Genomic DNA, 11,159 nt, shown 5'->3' with positions numbered 1-11,159 from the left:
GTAGCCCATAATAGCATTGGGTCTTCTGTTTAATTGGCAATGTCAGAAATTATTGACCTGAGTCCCCCACAGCTCAACTTAACAGCATGGCTTTATTTCTTATATTTCGACTTCATACTTTTCTACTGGATGGTTAAGACCAAGGTAAAGCAAGACCTATGCAAAGAGTTGTAGCTTTTTGGTCTGAGAAGGTCAGTGAAATGCCCTCAGGATTTGTCCTGAGATCCTGTACCTCAGATTGTAGAACCTTTATCAATGCAGCCATGTGGATGAATCAGTATCTCATGATGTTGTTCTGGCTGGCCTTGAACTCATGCAATAGCCCAAGCTGGTTTTGAACTCATAGCAATCCACTTGCCTCAGCCTCCTGAGTGCTGGGATTACAGGCATGTCCCACCACTCCTGATTGTACATCCAAAATCTTAATGAGATGTAACTTCAGCCTAGATATGAACCAAGTTCTTCTTTTTCACATAAAGGTAGAATGACAGGCATAAGTTTCTTGAGGCCAAGATGAAAGACTATTATGTTTCTTGCTATCTTCAACACAAATCTGGTTACTTTCCTTTCACAGTTAGTAGTATGAATAAGCTCCAACTAACACTTGCAAAGTAAAACTCATCAATTAGTTTTTCATCCCACAAAGATATGAGTTATAAGACACACAGCTATCTTATGCTGTACTAAGAAAAAAAACCCTACTGTTGGTTATGAGATATAATCAAATATAAGATATATATATGATACTTTAAAATATGAAAATGTACATATTAGAATCGATTAGCTAAGCAAGCAGTATCATACTCACCAATGATTTCAATGTGGGCCTAGATCATGCCTTGCATCTAACTGGATGCCATGCAACTTTCAACATCACGACTTTTCTGCAGATGTAGCCAGCTACAGCACCAGTGTACACATTCCCAGGCTACTGGCCAGCAGGAGAAGAGTTACTTGAAGACCTCACCCTTAGGCCGACTGTGACCCCTTTGCTGGGACAGAAGCCCACGCCCCAGCACACATGGCTTCCCAGTGAGACATGATAGGCTTTAGTGTAAAAATGAAGTGGACTAGACTTCCAGCTATTGAGCTTTTCCTTGTTATTAAAGCTATTCTAACTCTTCCCTGTTTTCCAGTAGTCCTAACTGTCCCTCTTGCCACTCAAAGCATGTAATACCAGTCTTTTTTATCCTCAAGAAAATCCCCAAGCAAATTGGTGAAATATGATACTCTGTATCCTAGATCTCTTCTTTGAATTCCGAGCTTACACAGTCACTTGGATATCTCATGCACTCCTTCACCCCAAATGTCTGCACCTGGACCCTTCCTTTGTCTATATTCTACGCCCTGGCAAACAGAACCACCTGAACTAGAAACACAGGAGTATGTGAAACTCATGAGTCCCTACTCACTTCCCCTTGCAAAGGTCTATCCTGTGCATCAATTCTGTCCCTTACATACTCGTGAATGCATTGCCTTTTGTTTCCTCTAGTATGCCTTTTACTCAGGCCTTTCTTCTTTATCCACAGTACTACTGCAGTAAACTCCTGAAGACTTCCTGCCTTTAAAATCAATTTGTATTTGTAACTGTCTTTAAAAATTCCATTTCTTGGACTAAGGGTGTAACTCAGTACACAAGTGTGTAGGTTCAATGCCCAGGATAAAAAATTTACATACTACCTATTTTGCATATGTGGGATGGAAGCCAGGGCCTTCACACTGAGCTATATATTCAGACCTTGACTTATTTATTTATTTTTAAAATTTTGAGACATGGTCTTGCTAAACTACTGAGGCAGGGCTCAAACTTGCAATTCTTCTGCCTCAGCCTCCAAGATATTGGGATTACAGACATGTGCCACTGTGCTGAGCTAAAAAACCTTATTTCTTAAACAGCAATTTGATTCCTTGTTTAAAAAAATGTATAAGAGCCTGGTGTGCAGGTACATGCCTGCAATTCCTGCTCTCTGGGAGGCAGGAAGATCACAAGTTCAAGTCCTACTTGGGCTAGTGACTTCGTGAGACTATGTATCAAAATAAAAAATAAAAAAAAGGGCTGGGGATATAGCTCAAGGTAAAGGTCCTAAGTTTCAGGACAGCACACAAAAACAAAAACAAAAATCATACAAGATGAGAGCCAGGCATGGTGGCACATGCTTGTAATCCCAGAACTTGGGAGGCTGAGGCAGTATGATGATTTTCGGGCCAGCCCGAGCGACATAGCAAGATCTTATCTCAAAAAACTTACGCAAGGGGCCAGGGAGATAGCACAGTAGAATAAGCACTTGCCTGGCAAGTGCAGTGTCCTGAGTTCAATCCCCAGTACTGCAAAAAACAAACAAACAAAAAACCTTACACAATAAATATCCTCATCTAAAAAGTAGATAACGATACCAACAGATCACCTAAGTGAAAGGCTCTTCACTCTCATTAACAAATAAATTTAATCATGTCATTCTTTCACTTATAAAACAGGCAGAGTTTAAGAGTATTATTATGATACTGGACAAGGGGATTCTGAACCAGAGAAAAGAAACAAGACTGGACCAAAAATTGCAAGCATACATATTCCTGCACAGGCAAAGCTTTATTGGGAACAGGGGACTTCAGACAAACTGGAGTTTTGGCTAAAGGGAGAAAGAAACTAGTTGATTGAGTAACCAAGTAAAGACAGAAGCAGGTTTTTATTGATTTGTGGGGATGAGCGAAAGTCTAGTAATTTTCCCTGGCTGGGGGAATGGCTTTAAAAGATGTTTCCTATTGTGATGGATTTGGATTATTGACTGATTATGGTCAACTCATCCACAAGCTAGTAAGTTTTCCTATATCTGGTGTAATCATTCTGAGCAGAACATGTTGGCTTTGTACTTGGTGGGCTAACAGGTGGCCAACTTTGTCCAAGAATTGCTGAGTTACTCCGGCAGCTGGCATCTGGACTTATGGCAGGGCTGAAGGACTTGTAGTGCTGAGAGAGCACAGAAGTGGGGCAGAAAAACACATCCAACTACAATGGTCAATAGGCCAAATAAACTCTGTCACTGTCTTGGACAAAACATTTCTAAAATGATCAACATTGTCTACATGCAGAATTGAGTGGAATCTGACTCGCCTGTTATAATAGCAAAGGGGACCGAAATAATATGAAGACAGAGATGCCGAGCCTTTTATCTTACTTGAGTCATCCACCAGACTCTGAGTGAAGAATTGGTCAGTGTCCTCAAGCAAAGTGGCTTTCTGGTCTGTGAGAAGCAACTTAGGCAACTGTGATGTCAGAAGTGTTACTTACAGCAAAGTTAGTGAGAAATTAATAATTCATTGTCCACCCATGTGACATCCAAAATTAATAACTCTAAGTTGACTAAGAGAAAGCAAAGCTAAAGGGGTTACTTGGCATTTTCCTTGGTAACTCATACAAACATTCTGCTTTTCTGGCTCTCTCAGTTCTCATAAAGGGGTTTTTGAAATATGCATGCCACATAGGGCAATAGTTTGCACTCAGGAGTTTTGGTTTTTTTTTTTTTTTTTTTTTTTTTTTTTTTTTTTTTTTTGTCATCTCAGCCTGCTGTCCCACCACTCTCCATGGTAGTCCTTAACTGTTTTATTAATAAATGATGGCAAGAGTGTGCTGAAATACTCCTATTGCTAGAAGTACAGCCTTTTAGATACTTCAATATTTTGGCTATGGGGAGGAGCACAAACTACCTAGTATCTATTGCTGTATTTTGTCAAATGGGGCTAATAGCTACCCTAATGGGCTGAAGGAAATGACATACTGTAATGTAAAAAGGAAGATGATCTGTAAGTAACAGTTACTATTGGCTGGGCACTTGCCACCTAAAGTGCTTACAATCCTATAAGTATTAAAATTATCACCCATTTTACATATATGAAAACGGAGGCACAGAGGATCAAATACTGCTCAAGGGGTGCAGTGAGTTAGGGTAAAGCTGAATTACTGGCATTCTTTCTACACGGTGGGTTCTAACCTGGGTCCTACTTTCCGCAGGGAGCCTCAGCCACAGTCATGACTTTGTTTACACAAAACTTATTCCCCTCCACCCTCGTTGCCTGTCATCCGTTGATCTTTAATTGCTTTGTGTATGGCATCACTGCCTTTGCCTGAATGAGCTTACCCAGGGAACTCAATTCACTTCTCCTATTCTTTTTCCCAGTATCCTAATTAATGTTGGGTACACGGTAAAACCTTAGGTAAAAGACTAACAAATGTTTTATTGTACCTTTCTGTGCAATCAATGGCACACCTTTACAAATGGGAAATCGGGAAGTCATTTCTTTTTTTTGCGGAACCGGGGATTGAACTCAGGACCTTGTCTTTGCCAGGTGAGCGCTTATTCTATTGAGCCATCTCTCCGGCCCCAGGGAATCATTTTCATGAAACTTCCACACACAGGGTGCCACGAACGCACCTTGACATCTGCTGTGCTCCAATACCGACACTAGAGGCCGACCTTTCCCGCTCTTGCATGTCAGAGGGAACGTCCCGGAACCTTTCTTGCGAACTCGGAGGTGGTCCGCCCGGACAGTACTATGGAACACACAACAGATCAAGGGGTTAGTAGGCTAACTTTGTGCCTGAAATTTGTTTCTCACCTGTGTCTGTGTTCCCGGCGAGAAAACCTTAAACTCTTGCATGTTTTAAAGACGTAAGTTTAACATTGTTAAACCTCCAAAAGATAATAATTAATTGACTCCAGGAGAGTTTATTCTTTCGGTTAGGCATAGATGTGGAAAGCCTCTTGAGAAGACCATGGAAGGCGGGGAGAAAAGCGGAAGCGGCGGGGCCTTCTAAGTCTGAAAGTCTCCCGAGCTTGCGCCCGGGTTTTTGCGGCGCCCGACGCTTAGGCGTGGGTCTTAGAAGCCGGCGGAGACCCAGGAGTTGTTGCCGGAGCTAAGGCTAGGCGGCTGAAGTCCGCAGGGATGAACCTCGAGTTGCTCGGTGAGGAGGGCTGTGGTCGCGTGTTAGAGGATCCCTCGGTACTGGAAAGGAGGGAGCCCAGGAGGGAGGGAGGGGCTTCAGGCTGTAGCCTTAGGGACTCCGGGCTCGGTGGGTTCCCGGGCGGGCGCCTGTTGGGGTGCAGCTGCGGCATCAAGCCCAAACCCAGCTTGCCCCCGCACCCCCCGAGAACGTACTCCTTCTCTGAAGCGTTTTCCAGATCAGTTGTGCGGTGATAGGGACGGACGCTTTGTGACTTGGCTGTGATGACTTGGATCGCAGGCGCTGAAGTAGCCCAGAGCAGACGAGACCCGTGCTGTTGGGTTGGAAGATGAGGAAGTGAGCCCGGGGGCGAAGCTGCGAAGACCTGTCACGGGCCCGGCTGCCGCGACAGTTTAACTCTTTGTAGAAACCACAGTTGCCTGAGGAGGGGACTTGGAGATCTTGTAGTTGAAGCACCTCACTCAACATAGTTTTAAGAAAGAGGTTCAGAGGGTTGGGACTAGGCGCTATGCAAGCAAGTGACGTAGTTGGTTCTGGAGTCCAGTTATCTTGGCCTTTGATTATGAGGTCCTGAACTGTCAGGGACAGTGTGGAATGCACGAAACATGATCCATGGAGATAATTTCTTTAACCTCTCTGTCGTTTCCTTTCTACCTCTCGCCCTAGTTGAATCTTTCTTTTGGATTGATTTTTTTTTTGGTACCGGGGATCGAACTTGAGACCTTGCGCTTGCCAAGCAGGCGTTTACTCCTCTGAGCTATATTCCCTACCCATTCTGGACTTCTGTTAGGACTGTTAGCATGGCACTCTTGGGGTGTCTGAGGTTTTGTAGAACTTTTACACGACCTTTTGTTACTACAAGTTAGGTTACTCACAAAAAGAGAAAGATTCACAAGATACGTTGGCCAAAGAGCTGCAGAAATAAATTAAGAAATGGCCTTTGCTTCTAAGAAGTCGTAAGAGAGTCTAAGTCATTATATAAATAGCCTCTATATGTTAGAGAACATAGTCCTGTAAGAGTCTTTCCCACATACGAAGAAAATTTACAAGAGGAGTTAATGTCTCTGGGACCAGGGACTAAGGCAGTCAGGAACACGCCACCCCATCGCTGAAAGTCTGTGGAGGACTTGGGCTCTAAGATATGTAAGGTTGGTAAAATGGTAACAAAATATGAAGATACAGGGAGGGGTGCTCATTAGTAATATGTTCAAGATATAAGTGAGAGAAGACCTAAAGAATTTTCTTGTTTGGCCTGGTCTTGGGTGCTGTAATGAAAGGAATACTAAGGGATGGTGTTGATGCCATTTTGTGTACTCTTTTTTTTTTTTTTTTTTTTTAAACCCCAGCCCAGTTTTGTGGACATTATTGAACACTAGCCTGAAAATTGTGTTGTGTGTGTGGTTCCCCCCCCCCCCCGCCGCCATTTTTTATGTGTTTGGTGCAGGGTTTTACTATGCAGCTCGGACTCATAGTGATCCTGCTATTTTCAGCCTCCCCAGTGCTGGGATTACAGACCTGTGCGACCATGCCTGGCCTCCATCACCCTGGACTGAGTCACCTGCTCAGCTTGCCCCAGGGGCGAGGCCGGCTTGACATGTGGATGAGTTTTGTTTTTTTCTTTCATTCTTTTTTTTTTTTCCATTTATGTGTTTGGTACAGGGTCTCACTACGCAGCTCAGACTTGTGGTGATCCTGCTATTTGAACCTCCCCTGCTCTGGGATTTCAGGAGTATACTGCCATCCCCGGACTCGGTCAAGGCTGGCACGGCATGTGGGACCAGGTGTTTTGGTTTTTTGAGGTAGGGTATTGCTAAGTAGTTCAAGCTGACCTTGAGCTCCTGGGGATCCTCCTGCCCCAGTGCTGGGATTGCAGGGCTGCACCACCATGCCCAGCTCCAATTTTGCATTTTTAAAGGAAAATGGATCCTTTGAAGGGTTCGACCTAAGTAGCTCAACTGGAGCTCTGGTTTGTGCTGTTTATCTGACAGTATTGAGCAGTTGAGTCTTGGAGGGGTGTAAAACTATTTTGGAGAACTCCAAAAGATGAGTGATAAGGAAGGCCTGAGCTGGGAAATGGGAAGAAAAGGGATTGGGGAGGAAGGGTTGACAGAATCTGAGAATTGATTGACTGCATGTAGTGATGGTAAAGGAAGAAAGTGAAGGGATAAATGATGAGATTAAATAATAGTGTTATTTAAAAGATTTAAGGGCATTGGGAAAGAGATTCAGCTTCAGGTCTCTTTAATGGGCCTAGAGGTTCAGGAGACATGTGGATTTATGACAGGCTTATAATAGTCCTATAAGTGGATTAATTGAAACTTTGTAAGTAGATGACTAAGAGAGAACATGGAGGGGCAGAAGATGTTGAAAACAAAATCTTGGATAGTTATCTCTCCCCTGTTATTTAGGGGATAAGAAGAATGAATAGAAAATTGGCTACCACTTGTGTAGTACTTAGCTAGGCATGTTTTCAAGTGCCTTGTATTCTTCTGCATAGAGGTAGAAGAAAAAACAAGTTAGTAAAGTACCTTTCCATAGAAGCCAGTTGTGGAGCAGTTGAAACTCAGAGTTAATAAAAGGACGCTACATTTAGTGCTTAGGCAGGTTGGGTCGTCAACATCCTGAGCTGAAGGCCAATTACTGTACAGTGGTTTTAGGAAGGTGTGGGAGACAAAAGAAGACAAAAAGTGTTGACTTCTCTGTTTTTTGAAGTGTGAAGAAAGGTTAATAGGCTCAGTTCTTGAAGGAGATAGCAGGGTTATGGATATGAGTTTTTTTGTTCGTTTGATTTTGATGCTAGAAGTTGAACACAGGATCTTGTACATGCTAAGCACACATTCTGCCACTGAGCTACTCTCCCAAGCTGGGAAATTTTGTTTTATTGAATGATACAGAAGATTCATGAGGGTAAAACTTATGGACAAACGTGTAGCATTGGAAGGTTAGACAATGTAAAAGAAGTCTGGGTCCAAAAGATAAAAATCTTTGTAGAACTGGTCCTGAATTTTAAATCCAGAAAGTTAATGCTTGCATATAAAAAAAAAAAAAAAAAAAACCCACAAGGGGCATGATTATGAGTGTATTAGAAACTGTGATAGGGGCTGGGGAGATGGCTCAGTGGAACAAGTGCTTCCCTGGCAAGCACAAGGGTTTGAGTTCAATCCCCGGTTCTGCCAAAAAAAATTAAAAAATAAAATAAAAAAATAAAACCTCGCTATTTAAAAAAAAAAAAGAAAGAAAGAAACCGTGATAAAGGACATGAATGATGTGTTTTTGATGTGGTCCTTAGGTAAGATACTGCTAACTTTTCTTCTGCAACTACTTTGAACCCTTGCTGTGGATCAGCCAGTATGCACTGGAGACATAAAATTAATAAGACAAATTTTTAAACTTATTTTTACCTCCACTCATAGTAAGAGGTACATTTTCTGTCACAATTTACTTATGTACATGTCCTGTAACTAAGTTTTTCAGATTTGGACTTAGTAATTGTTATGCTTAATCTAACCCTTTGATATTTGTGTTTTAATCTATTAACGTGTTGCTACTCAGTTCATTTATTTATTAATGACAGATTGAGTTCTGCCACTTGAAAAACATTGAAATAAGATGCCATCTTTGCCCTGGATTAATATTAGTAGGACAGAGAAACATAAGTAAATAACTGTGATATGGCATTGTAATAAATTAGCGTATTATGAAAATCCAGCTGAAAGAGCAGTTATTATTGCATTGTTTGGTGGAAATGGCTCTAGAATTTGGGGAGATTGTACAGAGAGGTGCTACTTAGACATTAAAGGTGAGGTAGAGGGCTGGGGCTTTAGCTGGCTGGTAGAGTTTGTCCTGCACATTCAAGACCTGGGTTCAAACCTCAACTCCAGTGTGGGAAGAAGGGTTTCCTCGGGATGGATTGGAGAAGGTGACTGACTAGAGAGCAGTGCAATGGCAGACAAACCTGAGGTGTGAATATGTGTGTCAGGTATGGTCAGTAGTTAGTAGCAGACCTAGAATGGGCTAATCTAGGTTCTTTTATGGGTGCTGATGAGGAATTAACCAAAATCCAACTGGAAAATACTGCTTGGGACCAGATGAAATTGCCTTTTCAGTTAGATTGAGGAGTTCTATGTGTTTTATAGCAAGGAAGGTTTTTAGCTGGTGAATGATGTGATACATTCCAGGGCTCAGAAAGTTGCCTCTGAAGCTTTGTAAAAGATGACAGGAAGCAAGAGTGGAGCCGTGGAGAGGTAGGAACTTTGGCAGTTTGGGTTGAGGATAGAGTGAGATTAGTTATCTATACCTGGGAGTTGCATTTCTCTAAATACTGGCAGTTATCACCTGTTAAAGGAAGCAGAATAAAAGCCGCTGCTTACATCCTAAACTGTTAAAACAGGAGGAAATGGTTGGTAAATAGAAAATAAATAAGACCTTGGGAGAAAAGGTCATGAAATTTCAGAGCTCATGGTAATTAAGTCTTTAAGGAGCTGCATGTTAAATAATTCAGAGAATAGATATTATTTCATGGGACAAGCTTAGGAGGCCTGGACCTTCACAAGTTTTGGGAAATAATAGTGACATTAAAAGGAAGATCTGAAGAGATCCCTTAAGATGCTCATGTGGTTTCACTGAAAGCTGTCTGAGCTCAGATTCCAGAAAGGCACACACAAAAAGGCAGATAGCCAGGCCCGGGAAGATAGCTCAGTGGAGTAAGTGCTTGCTTGGCAAGTGCAAGGTCCTGAGTTCAATCCCTGGTACCTGAAAGAAAAAAAAAAAAAAGCAGCTAGCCAAAGGTGGACATACAGGGTGATGCTGGCCTTGATGATCGAGGGCCAAGATGGTAAAAATGAGGCAACACGAAGACACTGGAGAATGAAGAACAAGGACCCATGGGCTGGGTGCTGTATAGCACGAGCTAGCTTTGTGTGACGAGCTCGAGCTCTAGAGGGGAAGGATAAATGGAATGCTGAAATTCTTATTTTTCTTTTGCTTCTAAGGCAAAGAGGAATTTTTAGGGGCAAATAAAATAAACTTGGTGAAGAAAAAGGCCCTTGGGAGGTCAAGGTTTTAGGTCGCTTGCTTAGTTCCTATTGCTTGTTCGAGTCCCATTCCTTAGCTCTGATGGAGCTGATGCACAGAACTGCAGTGTTGATCTGAAAAGAAAGAAGATACACAGAAAGGCTGTGAGCAAATGTTTTGTAAGTCATTTAGTAGTGATCTCGACATTAAATTTGGGCAGCGTTCAAGGACTTTTAGTGTAGGGAGCTATAAGTATGGATTTTGGATCAATAATAGTTTTACCAGCTTTTGACTATGTGAACTTCAGAAATACTTTCACCTTTACACCCAGTTTTATCCATCAGGAAAAAAAATGTAATTTACCCATTTAATAGTGAGTTGACAGGATCCAGTAAGATAAAATCTCAAAGCCACAGTATAGGATTGGACATAAAACATTCAATAAACGGTAGCTGTTAGTAACAAATGGAAGTTTGAACGCTTCAGAGAAATGATCAGCCAGATCATTTCCAGTTTATATCTGGACAGGTGCATGGGTCTTTGACAGGTTAATGTCTTTTCCTTTGATGTTTTCCAGGTTAACAAATACAGGACATTTGTTAAAATAGCAGAAACATTGCAAATATAGGCAGTACTTTTGCAGACAAAAGCATTTTTCTCTTCTACCCTAAATGTTTTTCTTTGCTTACATAAACATATTTACACATAAATTACTATTATTTTATTTTATTTATTTTGGTGGTACCAGGGATCAAACTCAGGACCTTGTGCTTGACAGGCACTTATTCCACTGAACCATCTCCCTGGCCCCTACACATAAATTTATAGATACTTGATTTTTGCTTTTTACTGTTGTCCAGGCTGGCCTCAAACCCTTGGGCCCAAGTGATTACTATCTCCTGCCTCAGCCTCATGAGTTGCTAAGTATTACAGGTACATACTGCTGTGCCTAGCTAGCACTATTTGTAACACATTTACTATTTATTTTCAAGTAGGAGGTAATTGATCTAACAATTCTTTCTCTTTTTTTGTAATCTTTTTTTATTTTTTATTTTTTGAGACAGGGTCATGCTGTGTAATTCGGACAGGCCCTGAACTCATGACAGTCCTTCTGCCTCAGCTTCCCCAGTGGTGAGATTATAGGTTTGTACCACCACATTTGGCTAATAGTTACAACAATTATATATAT

General features: G+C 41.8%; 1 protein-coding gene across 6 annotated transcripts in view; it reads left to right on the top strand.

Annotated features, from left to right (window-relative positions):
• The first annotated feature begins 4,792 nt into the window (after positions 1–4,792).
• Rbbp5 (RB binding protein 5, histone lysine methyltransferase complex subunit) overlaps positions 4,793–11,159 on the top strand; it is a 34,220-nt gene continuing 27,853 nt past the window's right edge. For 3 of the 6 annotated variants that reach the window (XM_023701191.1, XM_004641113.2, XM_023701190.1), the window contains exon 1: positions 4,793–4,957. In XM_023701191.1, coding sequence (XP_023556959.1) covers positions 4,939–4,957 — 19 coding nt within the window. In that variant the 5' untranslated portion in view covers positions 4,793–4,938. The remainder of the gene's footprint in view (positions 4,958–11,159) is intronic. The other 3 variants (XM_023701193.1, XM_004641114.2, XM_023701192.1) reach the window with 1 other exon arrangement.

This window comes from Octodon degus, unplaced genomic scaffold, assembly GCF_000260255.1.
Source record: "Octodon degus isolate 3935 unplaced genomic scaffold, OctDeg1.0 scaffold00131, whole genome shotgun sequence".
NCBI lineage: Eukaryota > Metazoa > Chordata > Mammalia > Rodentia > Octodontidae > Octodon > Octodon degus.
Note: the sequence above shows the minus strand (reverse complement) of the source record. Positions and strands in the feature narration are given on the sequence as shown.